The sequence below is a fragment of the Arachis ipaensis genome, chromosome B9 (genome assembly GCF_059453495.1).
Source record: "Arachis ipaensis isolate K30076 ecotype BB chromosome B9, ASM5945349v1, whole genome shotgun sequence".
Lineage (NCBI taxonomy): Eukaryota > Viridiplantae > Streptophyta > Magnoliopsida > Fabales > Fabaceae > Arachis > Arachis ipaensis.
In genome coordinates this window covers 865,497-890,184 of record NC_142444.1, presented here as the reverse complement: position 1 = coordinate 890,184, position 24,688 = coordinate 865,497, and the positions used below count along the sequence as shown (strand labels likewise).

Genomic DNA, 24,688 nt, shown 5'->3' with positions numbered 1-24,688 from the left:
TTCTTCTGCTCAAGAGGGTGAAAATGAATGTGAAGATGATCTCACCGAAGCAAATTTGCAATAAGTTCTTGCGGATTTTGATGATTGATAAATCATGATGTTGGGATTTAATATTTAGATATGCTTTTTTATTATTTAATTTTGAACTTGTATTTTGATAAAATTATATAAATTTTGTTGATGATATTTTATGTAGTGTTTTAAAGTTCGAAGATATTTTAAGATTTATATTAAACTATAATTATATTTTAGGATATTTATTTATAATTTATTTATTATTCTATTTTAAAACAATTTTTTCGGTTAAATCACCACTTGAACCGATTAAACCAATAAATCAATAAACTATAACTAAAACAGTTTGATGACCAGTCCAATTTTTAGAAGCTTGAGTGCAACATAATACTAGTCATAGGTGGGGACAATTAAATTCTATAATACGATATGCTACTAATAATAATAATATATGTGTATGAATGACCTCATGTTTAGAGGCAGATCAATTATTGAAGCCACAAATTAAAACCATATATAGGCTTTTAGTTTTTTGGAGAAGGAAAATTCTCTAGTACTTCTTCCCTTTCATGATATCCCCGTGAACTTATTAGAATTTTTCATTTTCAGGTTAATAATTACTTGTTTTTTTTTTTTTTAAATAAGAATACAAACCAAACAAATTCTTAGTTTTTTGCAAAGCAAACTTTATCTATAACATACATTCGGAGGTTAGACACCAAAAAAAAAAAAAAAAATCGGAGTTTGAATATTATAATAGAAAAAGATTTATATCATCTCATATCTTAAAAGTCTATCTCTTTTCCTAAATATATTGGTGGTGGCGTTGTTTTAAAGAACGTATAGTTATAGCATATTAGAATTTTAATAAAAAAGTATATATAGTAGCAAAAGAAAGTTATATCTATAATTTTAATAATTTATTAGCAAAAGAAAGTTATATCTATAATTTTATATTCAATAAGATTTTGCTAGCCTTTTTTTAGAGATCATAATACTTTTAATTTAACTAAAAGATAATGTTAGAAAGTTAATATTTTTAATAAAAGATAAATAATATTGACTTAAATGCAAAATTAATACAAAACTATTAACCATTTAGTATTTTTCTGAATAAAAATTATTGTACTTACTTAATTCTGGACAGAAATGATAATTTAATTAGGAACATATTCAAGTGACATCACATTTTAATAAAATTATATAAGTGATGAATAGATATAATAATAATACAATATTTATTATCAATAAATTATAATTCAAATGACATAAATACTCTCTCTTCACATAAAAATCTCATTTATTTATGGATGTTATATGGCAGCAAGATCTACTTTATATTAGTATTTCAATTTATTGTGCGGTGAAAATTGATGTTCTAATATATATGTTTTGCATTCTCATATCAACATGCACGATGCTCTTTAAGTTTATTTGCTTGAAATATATTAGAGCTAGAGAACATTAGATATAAATAAGTTAAATATTATAATTATAGAGAGAATAATATACATAAAAATAAAATAATAGTTAAAATGATGTAATTATATAATAATATTTAAATTTTATTAAGTTGTGTGTTTTAACTCTAATTTATGCTCCACATTTATTATTTAAGCAAGTTTAATGAAAAATTTTAATTTAAATTAATAAAATATTTTAAAATAATTTTTTTAAAAATTAATTATTCTAACCAAATAGTTAAAAACTATAAATATATATTTTTTCAAAGGATTGGTTGGATGAGAATTAAAATTCTAGGTTTTTATTTTTTATTCTCTAATATTTCAAATCATCACATGCATGTAGGGAAGATACCTAAATCCTATTGTTCACATTTATCTAATCATAACTAAAAATAATAAGATATGTTAAAAAAAACGTGCACTAAAAAGTTAGAATAAAACTCTAAATTATATATACACTTAAACAAGATGCAAATGAATAGACTTATTTTAGATAATATCTTAATTGTCCACGAATATATGTACTATTTAAAAAATAAGAGAAGTGGGACAGAACATGAGATGACTATTAAACTAGACATAAGCAATGCTTATGATAGGGTTAAATGGCATTTTTTTATGGTATATTATGGATAAGCTGGATTTTAATGCTAAATGGATTAACTGGACTAAGGAATTGGTAACGACTGTTTCTTATTCTGTCGTTGTGGAAGGTCAACCTTTTGGCTATTTTAGGCCAAATAGGGGCATCCGACAGGGTGACCCCCTATCTCCATATTTCTTTCTTTTTTGTGCAGAAGGGCTTTCCTTCTTGCTACACAAGGCAGAGCAAAACAGATTAATTCAAGGAGTTTAGGTTCATCAGAGATGCCAAACAGTTAATCACCTTTTGTTTGCTGATGATTCAATCTTTTTTTGCAAGAGCGCACCTAATACAAGCCAAAGTATTCTAGAATTGCTAGAGATCTATGCGGATTTCAGTGGGCAAAAAGCCAATTTGAATAAGTCGGCTATCTTTTTCAGTCACAACACACCTCAGAAGACAAGACTAGCAGTTGCTCGGACACTAAATATTGAACATATCGGAGCACAAGACAAATACTTGAGACTGCCCTCTATATAGTTCAAAAATCAAAGAAAGCAACATTTGGAGCTATCAAGGATAAAGTCCAGAAGAGGATTATGGGTTGGAAAAGAAGTCTATTGTCATCAGGTGGCAGGCACACGCTATTGAGAGTGGTGGGGGAGGCGATTCCTATTTATACACTCTCTTGTTTCAAGCTCGCGGACACGCTGTTGACTGAGATTCATAGCATGCTCTCGCAATTTTGGTAGGGTCAAAAAGGCGCAGAACGAAGAATGGTTTGGATTAAATGGGACACAATGACGAGACCGAAGAAAGATGGAGGGATGGGGATCAAGGACTTAAGGGCGCAAAATTTGGCTTTATTGGGCAAGTAATGTTGGCGTCTAATGAAATACCCTAATTCTACTCTATCAAGAATGCTCAAAGCTAAATATTTCAGATATACAGATTTCCTACATGCAGAGATAGGAAGCGTACCGTCGTGGGGCTTGGAGAAGTGTTCTTGAAGGGCGCAAGGTGATCGAGAAAGGCTTGTTATGGAAAATAGGCTCTGACACTGATGTTCGCATCTTCCATGACCCACCCTGGCTCCCACCACCAGTGCCCCTTAATGTCCCTCAAAATGCACTGACAATCCCGCCAAATCTGCAAGTGTATTACGTTAGTGCGTTACTAAATCCTGATAGAAGTTGGAATAGAAATCTGATTGAGTCGATTTTTTCAGTTGATATATAAATCCTGATAGAAGTCTTATCCTGGGCAGCGGCTCAATTCGACGGTAGACAAAAGACCCTCCTCATAGCGGCGCTGTGTTGGAGCACTTGGAAAGCGAGAAATCGGTGTGTTTTTTAGAAGGTAATAAGCCCGGCACTAGAGATAGTGAAAGAAGCCAGCAATTTAGTGCGTGAACTCGTGAGCCATACGTGATAGATGCTGATAATTTTCTTTACTTTTACTTTACTATTCTTTAAGTTCTTAGTCTTTCGGTCACAGTTAGTAATAAATGAAAATACTCAATTCTTTTATACTTCCTTATGAAAACACTTTTATTTTATATTAATAAAATAACATTTATCTTTGAGAAATGCAAATGAACTTAAAAAAAACTTAAAAGTAACAAAATAACTAAAAAAAATCTAAAAGATAATAATAATAATAATAATAATAATAATAATAATAATAATAATAATAATAATAATAATAATAATCAAATTCCTTTACACTTACAATCAGAGTGAGATTACAGAGATTCTACAAATCTCCACCTTGAAGGGGTAGATTCTCAAGCTACGTGCACATTCAAATCCATCTATTTTTCATTTTGCTCGGAAATACAAAACAGAATTTGTTAGCTTCTGTTAGGAAGCTAACTGCATTAGCTAATTATTTGGAAAAGTAGCTATACTAGAGTATGGAAGAGATATTACCAACATTGTGATGGACAGATTTTATTAACCAATAACTATAATTAAGGTTATATATTAAATAGTATTATAAGAATTAAAATATATAATTATTTAAATTTAATATATATTTTATTTTATTAATTAAGTACTCTTTAAGTACTCTCATCTATATAGATTATTAAAGTATATTTATTAAGATAAAAGTATCTCGTAAATAAAATTGAAAAAAAAAAAAACGAGTCTTCATCTCAATCATGACAATATTACATTATAGGAACACATTAACAGTCTTCAAGAGCAGCAAGTTACTCTACTCTACAGTAATATTATTTCTGTCACCACGATGAGCAATCACTTCGAATTCGTGTGGAAGTTTCTCGTCAACTTGATCCAGATGTTCAGGAATCAGGATATTCAGTTAGATTCATCCCAACAAAACTAATCCTATCAATCTATTTTATTTCACTCATCAACAAATAATTTGTGTGTATTTTAATCCGTGTAGAAGCATTATGCATGGAAGCCTCCCGTCAACAGGATCTAATTCGTCAGGATATTCGGTTACATCTATCCCAACAAAACTAACCCTATCAATCTATTTTTGTATTTCACTCATCAACACATAATTTGTGTGTATTTTATCTTATTAATTAGGAACTCCTGAAGTATTCTAATATATATAAATTAGTAAAATATATTTTTTAAGATAAAAATGTGTAATACTCTTTTATATATACATTATTGTTTATAAGAGAATATTTTCCAACAACAAAATTTATACCAAGAGTGGTACGTATTTTGAAAAAGCTGTTACAATCATCTCAGGTTATTTTTTTCATTCTCTTTAGAGTGAGTTGGAGTCCATTGTAAGAGACCTCTTTTTACCATTAACATCAACATCATTTCCAAGTCCTAGAACGTCATCGCGGCTGTGAGGCATACCTAGAATTGAAGATAAATGTAACAAGAAGTAAGATTGTACAGAAATATAAGAGAAAAATAGAACCTATTCTTAAAGTATGTGTATGTATATAAGCCCATTCAAATGATAAGAACAAGCATGAATATTGGAATTTAAACAGAAATAAAAGAAATTGTTGAACAGTAAAAACTAGAATAAGAACAAAAAAGATATCAACAACGCTATGATGCACAAATTTTAGCAACCAATAACTAAAATTAAGGTTATATATTAAATAATATTATAAGAGTTAGAATATATAATTATTTAATTCGATATATATTTTATTTTATTAATTAATTAGGTATTTTATAGGTACTCTATAAGTACTCTAGTATATATACATTAGTAGAAGGGTTATAATATATGCACACCAAAATCAGTTACTAGTATAAAATACATGCTAGAGTATAAATATATATTAAAAATAAATTAAACTACACATATATTTATACACAAATATATTAGTGGCTAATTTTAGTAGTTAATTTTAATATACAAATAGTATTTCTTTAAATATGTTTATTAAGATAAAGGTGTTTAATATCCTCAATTATTTCTTTTTTTTTTTTTTCTCTTTTCAAAACCTGATTGAGAAATTCACGGGCATTTCGTGACATCTTTGCCAGAAAATTTAGCATCACCAATGAGCTTTCTTGTTTCGTTCATCAAAAGTAAGTGCAAATTTGAAAAAATATGCAAGACAACCTTAATTTCTTCCATCAATAAGAGCAAGTCCAATGCATGAGACTCAATTTTATTTTTTTTACACTCAGAAGTCCTAGTCGTTCGAGCAAGAGAAGAAAAAGTTCCACACAGGTTTTTAGAGGGACCAGGCCCTTTGAACAGAAATTTGGAAAAACCAATAATAACTTGCCAAGTTATTATTTAAATAAATAATTATATAAAATTTAAATAAATTATATTAAATAATTATATTAAATAATTAAATAATAATTAATTTAATAATTATTTATATTAAATAATTATATTTTTATTTGATTAATAATTAACATAATTAATTAGATTAAATAATAATTAAATTTTTATTTAATTATTTAACTAATAATTAATGACAATTGAAAGAGGACTTGATTGAACATATATGACAATTTCACAATGTTTGTTGTCAACTATAGAGTTTAATTATGTTTTTCTTTGTATTAAGTAATTTTACAAATTAGTGTAACCGAATTATATATTGTGTATTATTGTTATATATGAATTTATTTAATATTAATATCTTTTAATAGTGAATTATTTTTAAATTTAAACATTTAAATTACATTATTGAAAAAAATTAAGTGAGACCACAACAGAGACTAAAGTTAGTTCCTTCTAATGGAGAAGAGAGAGATGCTTTGAGTTCCTATTTATTATTTATGACGCAAAAGCTGATTTGGAGTTACTTTTTATGACATGTGAGCTATAAATAAGAACTGATATGAGTTCCCTGTTGGAGATGGTCTAACACTACAACAAAAACATTGAATACCATTAACGACGGATTTGACAAAAAAATTATCGGATAAAAATGTTATTGTTAGATTTGATATTTTGACTGTAAATTTGCCAATAATAATTAGAGAAAAAACAAAAAAAATTAGCACCAAAATTACCGTAGGTTTATTCGCCGATAAATCTCAATTAATGAAATACTGCATTTTGATCATATGCAATGTATTACCACAAGTAAATCCGACGGTAAATCTAATCTAAATTTAAAATACACGGCCCTCTTTCCTTAATTTCGAAAATACCCTTCTCTCCTCTCTTCTCTGTCTCCTGCAATATCTTCGGACAGCCCCTCTGGCAGCTCTATTCATGTAAATTCTTTACTGCTTCTTCTATATTTTTTTTATCATTCTACAACTGTTTTGTAATTTAAATATTATTTATTGTAGAATGTTAAACGGTTTTAGATTAAAAAGATTATCTATTTCATTATTTGGATATTTAGATAATAATTATTCTAAAATTTATACAAATGATAATACTGATACTGTTACTATTGTTTCAGTAAAATTAAATTTTTAGTTTATTTTTTATACTTATTAAATAAATTAAATTTCTATTAATAAGAATCTTGATATATATCTTTGTGGCACAAGCTAATTAGATTATTAAAAAATTTATATCTAAAATTAGAATTTGAGATTATGACATTAAAAATATATATTATCATACTTTTGGAAAATTATCAGGTGTACCGGAGAACATCGGTGTTCCAGTTGTTTTAACCGTTGATTTCAATTAATATATATTATATATATTTTTTATAATTAAGATCAACGGTTAAAACAACTGGAATACCGATATTCCCGGTACACCTGATAACCTTCCCATACTTTTATCCAATGCAACCATATATTATATAGAAATGTATGAAAGAATGAACGAATGATGTGCATTCTTGAATGATTTTTGAGGTGGACCCTTGGACCTTGGTGGTGAAGTGCAACATAATAGTAGTCATAGGTGGGGACAATTAATTAAATTCCATAATGTGATGTGGTACTAATAATAATATATGTACATGTATGGCCTCATGTTTAGAGGCAGATCAATTGGAGCCACAAATTAAAACCATATATAATTAAGTTTTTAGTTTTCTTCTCCCTTTCATTCACCCCACCTTGCTCAGAAGATGAGCTATCATTATATATGATGGAGATGCAGATTGAAGAAGGAAATTTCTCTAGTACTTCTTTCTTTTCATCATATTTTCGTGAACTCATTACAATTTTCCATTTTTCACTTAGTTTGTATTTTTAGCTTTTTTTTTTTATTATATGTTTAGTATTTTTGCTTTTAAATTTTTTGGAAAAAAAACTGTGAAATAATAAAATTCTGGTTTTTTATATTTACCTCTATCTTATTGTCGTTTTTACTGTACCCAATCTTAAAAAATAAAAACTCAAAATAAGAATATAAACCAAACATACATTCGGAGGTTAGACACCCAAAAAAAATTCATTCGGAGTATGAAAATTAATAATAGAAAAGGATTTATATCATCTCATATCTTAAAATCTATCTCTTTTCCTAACTATATTGTTGTTTTTTTAAGAACGTATAGCATATTAGCATATTAGACTTTTAATTGAAAAAAAGTGTATATATATATATAGTAAAAATTTATCTATTATCCTTCAATTATTGATATTTATTCCAAAAAAAAAAAAAAAACAAGTGAAGAAGCGAGCAATATAATTTTACAATTGATGTAATTTATTATAATATTTTTAATAATACATGTGTAAATGATAACCAATATTACCAAATTAAACAAATTTAGTGAAATCAGCCATCTATTTCTTTTGGAGTAGTAAAACCGTAGTATACTAACTCTTAGCTTCGTCACGTGGTTCAATCATCATGACTGACTTAATTATTACTTGGTCCCCTCATGGCTGAAAGAATTTGCTTAAAGTGGGTTCAAATTAAAATTTATCTTGGGAACTATATTATGTCATGTTAGAATATCAAAGTTTCTTGAACCTCACAAATCGAGATAAACTTCCATGTAGTCTTTGAAGTTGTACTCGAGTTCCATAGTAGTCTCTAAACTTAAAAGTTACACATATTTATTCCTGAAGTTGTACTCCGAACTCAAACTTGTCCTTTCGACAATTTTTGTCCACCTGACGCTACTGGAAAGCTGAGTTGGCAGGTTTCGTGACACGTGGGCATTACAACAGCTAGCTGATGTGGCAGAGTAAACTATTCGGAATCAATTTGGTCCCTCAAATCAAGTTAAAACCCTAATCCCCAATTTTGAAGCCCATAGCGCTCTGTCTTCTCTTCTCTTAGGTTCTCTGTTCTTGTCTTCCCCATCTTTGAAATCCGACTGTTACGGCAAGCGCGAGCAATGCAGTTGGGAGCTCGAACAACCCACGATCATTTGGAAGCATCACGAGGAGAATGAATAGAAACAGAGAATTACGTTTGCCATGGCTGCGGGTCGAGACCAGTGTTACGGTGGTCAGGGACAGATTCTAATCCAAGAAGACTGTTCTTGGGTTGCCCAAACTACAATGTAAGTATTATTGTTGTTGATTGCTGTATTTATGGATATAAAAGGATGGATATTTGGTTAGAACTTAGAAACCAATTGCATATTTGAATGTAGTTGCTTTACTCTGTTGGCATTTCAGTTCCTTTTAATTAGTAATTTAGCTTTTTAATACTGTTTTGTGCTTGAATAAGGAGTTATGGTGCATATTTTTAAAGAGAGTTTGTAGTATGTTGTGTGCAACTGCAACTCTTCATTTTGGGTCTGACCAGGGTGAAGATTTTATTCTGTGAAAATTAGGCTCACTAGTGCACTTGCTGATGAAGTTTTGTTGTTGCTATTTTATGAAGTTGTGGGTGAGCATGTGCCTTGTTTATTCGCTGTGTTTATTCTGCAATGATACTTTGTATGATAGAATTTTGAACATGTTGATGCAGGGACTATTTAAGAGAGTAGTGCGACAGGTTTTTGCAATTTGGATAGACAATTATCTTAATTTTAAGGACACAGTTATCTTAATTTTAAGGCATCCTTTATGGTTGTACAGCTTGCCTGTTTTTGTTGAACTTTGACCTTGCACGATCACACTAGAACTAAAGATCTTTTGAGATTTAAAATTTCTTGTAGCTCACCAATTTTTTTGTACCTCATTCGGGATATCCATATTAATCTTCTTAAACGAACTTAATGTGTCATGATAATGGATTCTGAATTTGAATGATTTACCTAACTCCTTTTCTATATATTGGGTTGGTTTAGTTAAACTGAATGTAATATGTTGTTGATGTCTTGTATACATATGGTACAATAAAATTACTTTCAGATATTTTTGTGTTAACTTTAATTATAAAATAAGTTTTGCAATTGCCAATCAAGTTAACTTAGTTATTGAAATAGTCAAGCTGTTTGATGAATTTCGTTTGGACTAGTGGATTAGTTGTTGGAAAGAGAATGTTAATTTTAGTGGTTTGATCCATCAAGATTCAAGTGAGTGTCTAGAGAATTACTATCCTTAATTACATCAAAATAATGTTCTTGATGTAACACTTTCTCAGCATAGCTGGATTTGATTTCTTGATGTGACATCAATAATGTTTATTCCTTTCTTGATGTAACACTTTTTCAGCACACTGTTAAGTTTTATTCTATGAAATCCCATGCTTATGTCTATGTACTAAAATTTAGATCAATTGTCTATTCGGTGAGGTACAGTTTTCGAGTAATTGCTATAGCTCAATCCACTCAGGTATACTTTCTCTTTTATTTTTGTTTATCATTCGCCTTCAATACATGCTTTCTTGAAATAACTAATGGAGTCATTGTTTCATAGATACACTTCAATACCTTCAATAGGCTGCTGTTTATATATGCTGAATTATTCCTAGACTGATGGTGGTTATACATGCTGCATAATGTCCTGTTTGTATGTAATAGTGCTGTTTAGGAACTAGTCTGATGTCACTTACATAAGTTTAGGGACTAGTTTGATGTCACTTATAATTTATAAAAGTGTAGGGACTATTTTGGTGCTCGAAAACAAGTGTCTGATAGCTTTTTATAAAAGTAAAGGAATAAAAAAGTTGGGTCCCGATGTGGTCTGGTGACCCAGACTATGAGAAGTTCAAAGTTCATGGTTGGCTAACCAACATGGTTGTCGAAGTTCATGATGTGGTCCCTCTAAAAAGAAAGTTCTCCAAGCATGATAAAAAAATAACTTCAGGGAGTAGCAATCCACCAGGAAGCAGTCAACCAGCAAGGAATCTCTCACCTAACCCTATGCAAGGTGTAACACAAGGGCCTACAAGGCTTGCAAACTTCATGAAGTTTGTGTCCACCCCTGGATTCAAGGCACCCAGGTACAAAAAATGAAGATTAGGATGATTATGTTTTGGGATAGGGGACACATGGTGTCTTTGTGTATCTATTTTGCTGAAGTCTTTTACTATGTATGCTTTCTTAAACGTTGTCTTAGTGTTGGAAATTTTAGTATCTGAAACTTATGAGGTCAAAATGTTAACAACTTTGATATATTTGGTGTTTTGGCTCTATAATACATTTTTTGGATGAAACATTACCAATATGAATTATGACTTTCTTGAATTGAGTTTTGTCAGCTTTTTGGTTATATTTTGTCATGTTATAGAATTAAGAGTAATTTAGACCCTGTCCATTTTCATTTCATTGAACAGAAGTGCAGGAACAGAAGTATGCATATAATCAAACACTTTAATTTGCATTTCTTTCAAACAAAAGGACAAGAACAAGTACATGAACAACATATGCATATAACATGCATGTCATTTGTTTTTGGCTAGATACAGTTGACCTGTTGTTTATCCAACTTTAATACAAGAACACCAACTACAATCAGCAGCATGAACAAAAACATCAAAATTTTTTCCATTTTTAGAACCCCAATTTCAGCCTCTAATCTACCAAATTTTCAAGCAATCTTCATCTTCCATTCTTCATTGTCAACTGAATGCCTTGTTCTATCATCACATGCTATGACATCTTCTTCCAAAACTTTATCAACCCACAAAAACAATCCACACCATTTCTTACCTATAGTCTGCACAGCCAAGAAAATTCAGTCAGCAAATTTTATATCCATAAATACAGCAATCAACAACAATAATACTTACATTGTAGTTTGGGCAACCCAAGAACGGTCTCCCTGGATTAGAATCCGTCCCTGACCACCGCAGCACTGGTCTCGACCCGCAGCCATGGCAAACGCGATTCTCTATTTCTATTCATTCTCCTCATGAATCATGATGCTTCCAAATGATCGTGGGTTGTTCGAACTCCCAGCTGCATTACTCGCGCTTGCTATAACAGTCAGGCTTCGAAAATGGGGAAGACAATAACAGAGAACCTAAGAGAAGAGAAGACAGAGCGCTGTGGGCTTCAAAATTGGGGATTAGGGTTTTAACTTGATTTGAGGGACCAAATTGATTCCGAACAGTTTACTCTGCCACATCAGCTAGCCGTTGTAATACCCACGTGTCACGAAGCCTGCTAATTCAGCTTTCTGGTAGCGCCAGGTGGGCAAAAATTGCCAGAAGGACAAATTTGAGTCCCGGAGTGTAATTTCAGGGATGAATATGGATAACTTTTAAGTTCAGGGACTACTATGGAACTCGAGTACAACTTAAGGGACTATATTGATACTTATCTCTCACAAATCACAAAACTATTAACCATTTAATATTTTTCTGAATAAAATTATTGTGCTTACTTAATTCTGCGCAGAAATGATCTAGCTAAATAATTTAGCTACGAACATATCCAAGTGACATCACATTTTAGTAAGATTATGTGATGAATAGATATAGTAATAGTACAATATAATGTTTGTTGATAAATATTAACATTTTAAATTAAAAGCATTGAAGGCCCTGCCTTCTCATGCACACTTGTTTATGCCAGTTGTGTCCTAGTGACCATCGAAAAAACTGACACTTGAAAACAAATAACTTCATAACTCTCAATTCTGATAATATTGTTAGATATAAAAGTAATAATATCGTAAAAGGAATATATAAAAGAGATTTATAAATAGAGTAGTTCACATATACAACTAAGGGGTTGTAATGGATTTAGATTGAATTTGAAATACACTTGGTAGTTTCTAGATTGAAATTTGCACTTAGCTGTAAGTCTGTAACATTTGCAAGCTTGTGTGATTGACACGTGTCGCGAGCTCCTTTCAATTAGTTTTGTACAGGTTTTCGGCAGAGAAGCGCACGTGCTTCAATCCACACACTTAGCTTTCATTCATGTCAAACAGCAAGCGCCTGCCGGACCCCGGAAGCGCCACCGCCAAGCGCCGCCACTTTCTGCCGGAAACCGTCTTCCGTGTCGTGTGTCCGGCCTCAAGGACTGCGGATCTGACGGCGTACACCGGCGAAGGAGTTAAGATTCTTGTTGATGACTCTGCTCCTCCAATCTCCGATCACGAATGCCTCCTAGTTGTCGTAACCGCTCATCTGAGCAACCACCAGTTACTGCCGGTGAATGGGAGGGTGGAGTTGAGGCTTCACCGCCTCAGCAATCTCTTGTTAGGGTTTTGGAACGAATCGCGGAGCATGAGGAAAACGGTAGTAATCAGAACCCGAATTCGACGGTGTCGTTTAGATTGGTTGGAAGAGGAGGGAAAACTGTGGAGAGGATTAGGCAAGAGAGTGGCGGCAGTGTTAGGGTTTTAGCAAAGTACCAAGTTCCCCCTTCCTCCTCCTCTGGAGATGAGTTCATTCAGGTTTGAGCTCATTCTAATTAAAAAAATTAACGTCTAAGGTTCTGATTAATACCTGTTCTTGATTAATATGTACATATATGAATAATTTTTATTGAATTTGGACTAATTTAATTAGACTTAATTGGTAAAAATATTTAAATATGCAGCGGGACTCATTCTTTTAAGCTAAATCCTGTTTGAATGTATATAAGTAGTTAAGTACCAAGATTTGAATTGGATGTGGGTCCCGTGCAGATTAGATTAAGTGATAAGTATGAATTCCTGATGCCGAGGATTGGAAACCCTCAATATTCATATTGAACATTGGATAGATCTGGAGCCCCAACGCCACCACCGATCATTCGGCGCCGCCGTCTTCCTGTAGGTAAGCCTCTCAATGTATGTTTTATTTTGTAAATTAAATTGCAATACCGCTGAGAGTAATTATATTGTTTTTTATTTCTTATTCCTGCTTTGTTGTAGAGAAGGATATGAGGAGGGATAATGATGATGCTGTTCCCAGGAAGGGGAAGGTTGTCACAACCACCGGGGGGTGGCCGGAACTGCTCCGCCGTACCACGACAAAACCACCGCCTATCCTTCTGGACGAGCTCATAGCGGAAATCCTGCTGAGGATACCGGCGAGGTCTCTCGTTCCATTAAGGAACAGCGTCTGCAGTTCATGGAGAACCCTAATTTCCAGTTCCCAATTTGCCAAGGACCACCTTCGGCGTTCAATGGAGGTGGATCCAGGCTTGACCCACCCACTCATGGCCTATTATGGCCAAACCTACTCATACCCCATAATCGGAGTGTTCTCCGTACGATCTGTGATGGAGAACGCTCCCCATGAACCCACTAAAGTAGTTCCCTATGAGGGACGACGCTTCCGCCTCATCATTGGCTCTTGCAATGGATTGCTGTGCTTGCACGATGAAGAGCGCCAGGATGGATTCATAATAAGCCATCGTGCCATGCTGTGGAACCCCTGCACTGGATTCACCTCTCAGCCGCTTGAAATTGAAGGTCTCCTCTCCACTTGCGGATTCGGTTATGATCATGTGAATGACAAGTATAAGCTTTTCGCGATTCTGGATAAGAAATCACGCATGTTTACATTCGGCCCAAAATCTACCTGGAGAACAATCCAGGATTTCAACCGTAATTTTAGTGACGGCAATCACAGGGGTTGTCTGGTGGATGGTGTAGGGCTTTTTGTAAGTGGCACTGGCACTCTTAATTGGCTTTTTCACCGCTATCTTAGTTTTGTGTGGGTTCTTTCCCTTGACTTGGTCAAAGAGACTTTTAATCAGTTTTCCCTTCCCAGCAGGGATTCAGATGATGATCACAGGGTGACTCCCCAATTGGGTATCTTGAGGGATTGTCTTGCTGTTTGTTATGAGACTAAGAAAACTCATTGGACTGTCTGGTTGATGAAGGAGTATGGAGTTCCTCAGTCTTGGACTAAATTGGCCATAATCCCCCACCACCCGCTACTCGGTCGTCGTCCTTTAAGCCTACGGCCTATATACATGTTGAAAGATGTTCTTCTTGCGTTTGCTCCGGGTGGCAAGTTTGTTTTATGTAATTTAAATGATGGCAGCATAGAAATTGCTAATATTGACAGCTCCAGTGATGGCATGCCCAAACTTTGTCCTTTAACTCAGCACGCATCTGGAAGGATCTTTGAACTCTATCATGAAAGCTTAGTTTCACCGTTCCACTTTGGTCTTCCAAGTTGCTCATCTGAAATGCGGTTAATTAAGCCAAGCCTATAATCACTTAAAGATGGTTTGCATTTTGGGTACCTTTTTGGTGAAGGATTTCCTACACTATCTCTTGAATCCATAACTTTATTATCATTATGTAGTGCCCTGTTTTTTTGTGTTTTATTTTTATAGGCTCTGTCTAACTGTCTTCATGTTTAATGTTTTTTAATTAGGTTCCTTATGAATATCGATCTTCGTTTGCTTTAGTTAGAATATGTATTTATCATGAAATGCTATATAATTTATGTTTTGTATCGGTTCGATTTGACAAAATTGCGAGTGCAACATCTGCAAAGGTTCAGGTGCAACTTGTATTTAACATGGAAATATGTCAACTATAGAGATTAGTTTATCAAATAAACCTTTTCGTTATCATTAATTAGAATATAAGAACGATTCAATCAGTAATAATCTTATATGCCAATCTTGGCCTTCCTAAGCTGGTGAAAATAAAACCCTGTTCATATGACCATTTTTTATTAAGAGTTTTAGTTCGTGTGTATGCTGTGCTCTGAAGTGTTTTTAGAGACATTTAGAATGAAAACAGGTTTAAATCCTAGAAGAGATTGTAAATACTTTCTGTTTATTGCATGCTGATGTGAATAAAGGTGAATATGTAAGTACACTCCTAACAAAATCATTACATTTTGAATTTCAAATAAACAACTAAGGTAACTACTTGTATTCATTTTTCAACCAGAATAATCAATAATGTCTATAAAGTACAAACTACCTTGAGTCTGAATAAGGATATAAATACATTGCTATGATCGAAACACTGTGGCAGTCACTTGTCAATAAAGTAACCTCTGACACCATTCAATTCTCTTAACAAGCTATACACTCTGTTCCATCTCTAACTAAAACAGCAAACATTGGATGCAAGCTGTATAACAAATAATTCATTCAATGATCTCACAATGATCTATAATCCTTCACCATTAAAATTTCGCTGCATAATTTCGTGGCACTTGCTTTATCTTTGTTCCCTTTTGCCATGCTTGACCTATACAAACCCCTGGACCTATATGACGGATATATATAACAAGTTGATGGTTGAAAGGGTAAGGATGTTTAACTGAAAATACCAGAGAAAACCGAAATTAAATAAATTCGGCACGTGCCAGCACCTTAAGCGATGCATAGCCACCCTGTTTGTTATATGTTGTATAGTCACATAACAGAATAAGAAACCTATGAAGTGGTAAAAGGGTCACCAAGAAAACAATGATACAGTAGTACACCATGCTGAAATCTATCATAGAGATGTTTAGAGTAAAAATATGGCAAGTTTAGAATTCAGTTAATGGTATGAAGATGCAATATGAACGTACAGTCATAAACACATTGTATGAAAGAAACAAATGGTGCTTACCAGGTTTTGGAAAGCCTTGTGGGAATTCTTTCACATCAAAAAGTCCATCCCCAAATTCATATGCTAAATCACAAGGCTGCTCAGTTGGCATAACTTCCTTAATGTCTCTCTGTGAAATACAAAGGAGCAAAAGAGTCAGCAAATGGGGCCAAAATTGATCCACCTGGGTTGTGAAATTCAGAAAAAGATGTTAATAGTAAGGACAATCAAGTATAACATTGTAACCATGATGCACCCACAACCCATAAGGGCACCCCCAAAGAACAAAATAATAAAAAACGTCGATCAACTCAAATACATTCCTCAAAGATCAGCATATTTAAAGGAAGACTAACATTTGAAACCTTCAATCTCCAACTATAGTTCTATGCTCGAAACATTAAGAAATCAATTAAAAGCGAGTGTTCATCTCATCAATTACAATATTGTGTGAATATACAAAGACTCGAGGTATAAATCAATTAAAAAAACTATAATGTTACTTTTTTCTATCTTTTGTTTAGCCTACTTGCTGCTGCCAGTGATTCGAGATAAAAGTGATATACATAGTCGGAACACTGCAAACTAGAGATATATAAGAAAAAGAAATGGTAAGTAAGTTCGTCGCCATATGTCACTTGAATCAGTAACTGAGCAAAGGCATCCATGCATTTCTCAGCCAAAAAGTAATAAACTTACCAACGGGTCGTCCATAGGCGTTCCCATCAGTGCAAGAAAATATAGCCTTTAAAAGTAGCAGAGGAATCAACCAGAGCCTTCAAATAAATTTTACAAGAGCAAAGAGCAAAAAGGAATTGTGAGTTTACCTTTCTGTAGGAATTTATCCAGGAAAGTGGCATCGGTCCTATGACACAAATGTTCAAAATTGATAACCTTAGCTTTTAAAAATTAAGACGGGCTAAATATGGAAGGAGAATTACACACACAAACACTCTCTCTCTCTTAGAATTTCTTTGTTTTTTTTCTTTTCAACCAAAAAAGATACATTCAAGTACAATAGTAGAAGAAGTTTTGCAAGCAGAAGCTATTAAAAAGCAGAGAAAGAAACAGTTCCTAATTCAATTTAAGGGATTCTAAATTCAAGTTATGTCAAATTAGAAAATTTTTGGTATCATAGTAGAGGAGCTAAATAGGGAAAGACATTTTTTTTAATCACTCTGATTTATGTTTACATGATACTAGGAAAAAGAAAAAAGTCCATAGGCCTTTTCATGGGGACTGTATATTATAATTCATTTCCATTTTGCTCCTCTCCAAGAACAGCATGTAGTAATGGGGAACAGAATGCATTCGTTGCTCCTCTTCAAGCATCACATCATCTTTGTTGGAATTGGATGCACTTTTCTTTACAAGCTTGGAATCCTCATATCGCGAACCTGCTATCTGCCAAGCGATTGATACAAGTCTGCAAAAATCTCCCAAAGATGTACACTCTCATACTTAGTAAAGATCAATTTAAAATTTACTGAATATAAGTATTTCCATAAAGGAGAGAGTCTTTTTCCTGAAAATGAAGGTGACATTATTGAACCAAAAATCTAGTTGCAATGTATTGCCTCACACCAGCACACTAACATTACATAATCACAACTGATATTCATGGAATAGACTATGAAGCTGTGAAGCACAACTGTGATACAATAGAGTGATAAAGGTTCAGTATAGAAATTTCTACTTAGCTGGTCATATCACCAAGATGATGATGACAAACTATTACATAACACCAAACAACATCAATCTCACATATGCATAAACTCCTAATTTTCACTTATTTCCATATATCACTATCATTGACATACTCTGCACAAAAGCATTGGATCTGCCTCAATTGTCTGGAGCTGCCAGGCAGCAACATCCTCTGCAGTAGTAGCCGGGAGACTTCCTTTTGGTGCCGCTCACAGCCTCATTTCCCAGACCTAGGACATCGTCATCAGTCATACTAGAACAAAACGAGAATTAAATCAGCAAAGTTAACAAGAATCCTCACTTGACAAAAATAAATTAACCCTCTTTAAAATCATCAAACATACAACTCAAAATTCACACATAAAAGATTTAAAGAGGGTTAACTTATGCTTGTCAAATGAGGATTCTTGTTAACTTTGCTGATTTAATTCTCGTTTTGTTCTAAGATGGCTGATGACGATGTCCTAGATCTGGGAAATAAGGCTGTGAGCAGCACCAAAAGGAAGTCTCCCGGCGACAGGAGAAGGAGGACAAGGGATTCCAAGTGAGATCCCCTACAAGGGATTCTTGTTATGGATGTCACTGAATATCCAGATTTTCCGAGGCAATTTCCTGAAGCACATACGCAAGATATTTTCGTTCTAAATCTAGATCCAACTTTATGAATATGAACCAAAAACATTATAAAATTCATAATTCATCCAATAATCTTTCTTTTCTTAAAAACAAGGCACACATAATACTGAACTGTAACTAGTGTGAAACCCTAGCATAGAACGTGAAACCGAATTTTTCAAAACTAGAACTACACAATAGAAAAAAACGAATTAGCATTCAGGATTGAGCTGTTGCAATTGTAAATAATTTGATAATGATTTGAAGGAGAACGTAAATCGCAAAGAAAATCCAAATTCAGAGCACTAACAATAGAAAAAAACGAATTAGCATTCAGGATTGAGCTGTTGCAATTGTAAATAATGTGATGATGATTTGAAGGAGAACCTAAATCGCGAAGAAAATCCAAATTCAGAACACTAAAAACAAAGAGAAGAAGAGAAACTTACGAAGAAACAGAGATGGAGAAGAATTTCTTGTAAGTCTCTGCGATTTCAAATTTGAGTGTAATCCTTAAGAGTGTTTAAATTTAAGTGTGGAAGAAACGAAATAAAAGCCCAATATATTACATAAAGGCCCAATAAATTTTATATGGGACAATGTTTTTCACTTTTTATGTTAAATCGTATAATATAAAGTTATATTTATGTACTATTATTTTTCAATATTTATAATTTCTACTAATAAAGAATGGATGCAACACAAAAATATTAAACAAAATAAACTCAGGTAGTCCCAAAAAAAAAAAAAACATAATAAACTCAGGTTTATCGTGAACCCTATCATTCTTTTGTTTAATTAAGTAGTATTATTATATTTGACACACAAAAAAAAAAAGTAGTATTATTATAGGAGTTAACAAATTTTTCGGTCTATGTGCTAATTAAGTTTAAACTTTATACCACTTTTTTTTTATATAGTTAAACTTTTGGAAACCTAAATTTTATTACTTTATACCACTAGCTAGCTAGTAATTATTTGTATTTTGTAGACTGTTAAACTAAAATATATATATAGAGAGAGAGAGAAAAAAAAAAGCACTAACAAGTGTTTTTTAAACAACAAAAAAAATTGTAAGAATAATAGTTTCAATAATCATTTTAAGGACTAATCTATATCGTATTATGAGAGTAAAATAATAAGATGTTAAAAGCTAAAAAATAATGATAAAGATATTTATAAATAAGTACTTAAAAATAATGAAAAAGTAATAAATTATATTATTTTAATTTATTCTTTAAATTTATATATCATAAAAATCAAATCAATATACATAATTTTAAATTGTGTGATACTTAAATATCTAATCAAATCAATTAGTTGATATAATTAATGCATCATAATGAATTGTATTTAATGACTTAAACAAAATAAATTAAGAAACACTCTCAGAAACATTTATGCTACGTTAACTCTATCATTAAATGTAAAAAATTGATTTTTATATAATAGAATCGATAATATAATAGACGGCGAGAAAGAGAAAGATAAATATTTTAGATATTAAGTTGTTTCATTTGGATATTGTAATGCGGGTATCATATTCTTTTACTTATTATACCCTATGGACCTTTTTGCAACTTTATTTCAGTATCAATAGAATTTAACTACCTTTTAGTAATAAATTAAAATAAAAAAAACTGAAAAAAAGTAAAGAATATAAAATTATTGATTGAAATTTTATTTCATTTTTTGTTATTATAACATGTATTTTTATTTAATATATCAACACCGTACAAAATTAATCATAAAAAAAGTATAAAATATAAATAAATATACTGAATTAAGAGATAAAATTATATTTGTTATCTCATTTTTACTTTTAACAGTACAATAGAATATCATATACTCAACATAATTTAAGATGCAAATTATAATTAATTATATTTTTATTTTAAAATATTTAAAATTAATCTTAATATAAATAAAATAATTTAATATATTAAATAATTAATAGAATAATATAAGTTAACTATTTTTTTGATTAATTTTGTTGTTTTTTCTGATTACCTTTAAAATTATGACGTTTTTTTTTTTAATTTGACCGTGAAATAAAATTAGAGTTGTTGGTCTACACCATTAAAAAAATAATACTATGCAATTACATTTGTACATATAACATGTTCTTAAATTTTTATATGCAAAACTTAAGATTCTGTATTTCTTTGTTTATGCCATAAATAAGTATTATTTACAATGATTCGTATTGATTTAAAAGTTTAAAAATTTTTGTACGTATTAATTTTATATTTAATATTAAAACATGAAAATTTACTATGTTATTTTACTATCAATGTATGTAGTATTACATTATAAAATATAAAAATTAAAATTATTATTATATAGCTTAGATGGATTGAACTAAATATAAAAATATAAAACAGAATTATATTATTAAATTTTAGTAATTTTAATTAGTTAATAATATAAAATAAGATAGAAGTGACTATTTATAATTGAATAATTTTTGTTGATTAGACTAAAAAAATTGAAAAACACTCTAAATAAAAAGCCAAATTAACTTTAATATTAAATTCATTAATACGATTTTAATTTTATATAATAGTTAGAGGTTAACTTGCCAATGAGTAATAGCTCAAATGGCATAGACTTCCCATACTCAATTAAGAGGTTGTGGGTTCGAGTCTCCTATCTTTCCAAATTTTTGGCCAATGAATTTTATAGCTCAAATGGCATAGTCTCCCCATATTCAATTAAGTTGCCAATGAGTTATAGCTCAAATGGCATAGTCTCCCCATACTTGCGGGTTCGAGTCTCATATCTTTGGTAAAAAAAAAAAGATAATAAATTAGTAAAAGCTAATAGAAGGATGGCTTTAATTAGTATTTGATAAAATATTTATTTAGAATAATTAAAAAAATTAAAAGTATGATATTACTAAAAATAACACATTTTTATGTTTAAAATATATTTAAATAAAATATTTGTAAAATATAAAATTTAGAACAACATAGCTTCATGAATATTAATCATTAATCAATTATGAACTAACATAAAATTATAATATAATTTGTTGACGAAAAATAATTAACAATTAATATTAATAACTATAAAAATCATCCAAACACTTTGATTAAAAGTATGAGTGGTTAATTATTATTTAGTATTAATAATATTTTGTTCATAACTAAAACTAAAGATATAATTATTCAGATTTAGATTTTAGAAGAATAAATGTATAAGTAACAAATAATCTATTTTATCATATATATTATAAATTATATGATATTTAAAAAGAAAATAAAATGAATAAGAAGAAAATAAAAAGAAATAGAAGAGATAAAAGACTACAATAAAATAAATTGAGTGTGAGAGTTTTATTTTTTTTTACAAATTTTATATTATATCCGTTTCAATAATAATAAATAAAAATACATCAACTTGATATCTAAGAGAAAATGATGAGATAAAATCATAACACAGTTCTAAAACAAAAGCTTAAATTAAACCATAATATCATTGCACAACACAAATTGAAAGTAATTTTACACTATAATATACCACACAAATAGGTAAATGACTTAAGCTTAATTATGAAATTTTTTTATTTATGCATACATGATAATACCATGGTATATAAATGCTTCATGGATAACATCATATATTGCTCTGAATGATGAGCACGTGAGTTAAAGAGTGTGTGGTGGTTTGTGTCCACGATAGTTGCTTTCTTGCGATGACGCCTCACAGGAAGAAAAAGAATTGTTGTAAAAGTTACCTAAGAAAGAGTAATTGGTAAATGAATGATAATTTCTTCTAGTATATATGGTCTTTTATAATGGTAAAATAAAAATGGAAGGAATAAAATTTTATATTTTTTATATTCGGAATAGAATTTGATATTTATCGTAATAAAATTAAAAACTAATAAGTTATAATTCATGTATTTAAATAAATAAATTAAATTAAATAAAAATATTTTTAAGAATTAATCAAATTAGTTATTTGATATACAAATAATTAGTATAATTGATTTTATTTGATTTATTGAATTCAAAAAAATAAATTAGAAAATAATTGATTGAATTAATTAGTTGATATAATTAATTTATTATAATTGATTGGATTTAATAAATTAAAAAATTTAAATAGAAAAACATATGAACAATGATTTTTTAAACTAAATTAATATGTATTTATTGTATTTAATCATTATAAGTAACAAATCATTTATGCTATTATGTACCTTATAAATTAATAAATTAAAATAATTGATATAATAAATTACAATTATTTGATTGATATGAATTATAATAAATCGTGTGATATTTAAATATCTAATTAAATCAATTATTTGATATAATTAATTTACTGTAATAAATTGTATTCAATGAATTATAAAAAATAAATTAAGAAACACGCTCAAAATAGTGACCAATCCAGACATTTTAAATAATGGGGATAAACATATAGGATATAAAAATAATAAAAAATATTTATAAATATATCAAAATATATAAAAAATAAATAATATAAAAATATTAAATATTAAATAATTTTTATGTAATCACTATCAATATTAATATATTGATAAATAATAATATCGTTATTAATTTATCTTTTTGTAAATTAAATATAATAATAATAAATAAAATTAATTAAAATATAAATAGGTTATCTTCTAATCAATAATAAAAGTGAAATATATTTTTTTATGAATCATATACAATAAATGATATTTTAGAAAAAAAATTATACTAAATTTCTCATATCCTCATTATATATTTTATAGACTATTTAATTATTATTGAATTATTTAATAAAAGAAAGACAAAAAATTAATTTCAACTAATAATAATAATAATAATAATAATAATAATAATAATAGAATTAGTTACTTAGATAGATAAAAGTACAAAATACGTTAATATTTTAATTGATTTTTATTTTAATTTATGTTTGAGAACTAATTATCAAAATAGATATCCAATACAAAATTCTTCAATTTACTGGTAAATATTAAAGTGAAATTGAAAAAAAAAAACAGAGATATAATCTTTAACTAAATAAATTTATTAATTAAATAATATTACAATAATATTTTGTTTTTATTAAGTTAATTTAATATATATTTTTATCTTATAGATACAAATTAGAGTCTAATTTTAATTATTGATAGTATAAAATATTTTATATAATTGTTTAATTGTGTCTATTATTTTGGATTATCATTTAGGTGAATGCAATCAATATAAAAGATAGTTATCTTTTATGATATGATATTACGTTATTGAATATTTGTGTGAAACTACTTTACACTAATAGTGTATCAAAATTATAAATTGTACCTTAAAAGGATCAACTTCGATGAAAAACGAAGAATACATTTTTATTATATGAAGTAGTAAAAAAAATAAATATGAAATTATGAGTTGACTCTCAAATTTATATTCATGTATCACAGAAAAACGCTATATATAGACTTTAGTAAAACAAAATAAATATGTAAATTATTCATTATTAAGGTAATTTTTATTATATACAGTAATTACACATCATATATTAATTTTGTTAAAATTATATAATTTTTTATAATATGGTTAGAATCATTATCTTCTATCATAATTAGAGAAATCCCGGACAATGAATAAGAATAATATACCTGATATACACGGATTGAAATAGAAATATATGTTTTGAAATTTAGAAATATAAATTCTATTATATCTTCCTAAACAAACCTAAACAACTCTACACTAATAGCCCGTGCCATGTCGTGTTTTTCAAGACTTATATTTAGGAACATATAGAATTTTAATAATAATACACGAGTAATTGAAATAGTTTATATATGGATTTTTCAAGTTATTATTATTATTATTATTATTATTATTATTATTATTGGATAATAAATAAGAATTAGAATTATATTAATATTTTTAAAATTAATATAATTAAAATGACTAAAAATATTTAAAATTAATGTGCGTTATTAATATCATAAAATTTGATCATTTTATGATTAGATTCAAATATTCTTATCATGATTACTACCACAGGTGCAATTATCATATTATTATTATTATTATTAT

The 24,688-nt window shown here is 29.7% G+C and overlaps 1 protein-coding gene and 1 long non-coding RNA gene across 15 annotated transcripts; one reads left to right on the top strand and one right to left on the bottom strand.

The window, feature by feature from the left end:
• Window positions 1-12,543: 12,543 nt before the first annotated feature.
• On the top strand, window positions 12,544-15,232 carry LOC107617437 (F-box/kelch-repeat protein At3g23880-like). 4 transcript variants are annotated; one of them, XM_016319189.3, is made up of 3 exons: window positions 12,544-13,211; window positions 13,446-13,575; window positions 13,674-15,232. In XM_016319189.3, the coding sequence occupies exon 3, from the start codon at window positions 13,682-13,684 to the stop codon at window positions 14,966-14,968; it is 1,287 nt and encodes a 428-aa protein (XP_016174675.1). In that variant the 5' UTR covers window positions 12,544-13,211; window positions 13,446-13,575; window positions 13,674-13,681; the 3' UTR covers window positions 14,969-15,232. The 4 variants fall into 4 exon arrangements, with proteins under 4 accessions (XP_016174675.1, XP_088354330.1, XP_088354331.1 ...); XM_088498204.1 differs by having other exon boundaries at window positions 12,555-13,211; window positions 13,679-15,232; XM_088498205.1 differs by lacking the exon at window positions 12,544-13,211 and having other exon boundaries at window positions 13,632-15,232.
• Window positions 15,233-15,603: 371 nt separating this feature from the next.
• On the bottom strand, window positions 15,604-19,221 carry LOC107617438 (uncharacterized). 11 transcript variants are annotated; one of them, XR_015899319.1, is made up of 7 exons: window positions 19,085-19,221; window positions 17,141-17,739; window positions 17,013-17,058; window positions 16,817-16,898; window positions 16,335-16,443; window positions 16,090-16,153; window positions 15,899-15,983 (listed from the first exon to the last, which is right to left on the bottom strand). It is a non-coding gene; the product is annotated as an uncharacterized LOC107617438 (long non-coding RNA). The 11 variants fall into 11 exon arrangements; XR_015899315.1 differs by lacking the exon at window positions 16,090-16,153 and having other exon boundaries at window positions 15,604-16,037; XR_015899318.1 differs by lacking the exon at window positions 16,090-16,153 and having other exon boundaries at window positions 15,751-15,983.
• Between the last annotated feature and the right edge of the window lie 5,467 nt (window positions 19,222-24,688).

What these genes read in the sequence shown, in the direction of transcription:
- LOC107617437 (XM_016319189.3), top strand. Translation starts at nt 13,682, where the DNA reads ATGAGGAGGGATAATGATGATGCTGTTCCCAGGAAGGGGAAGGTTGTC.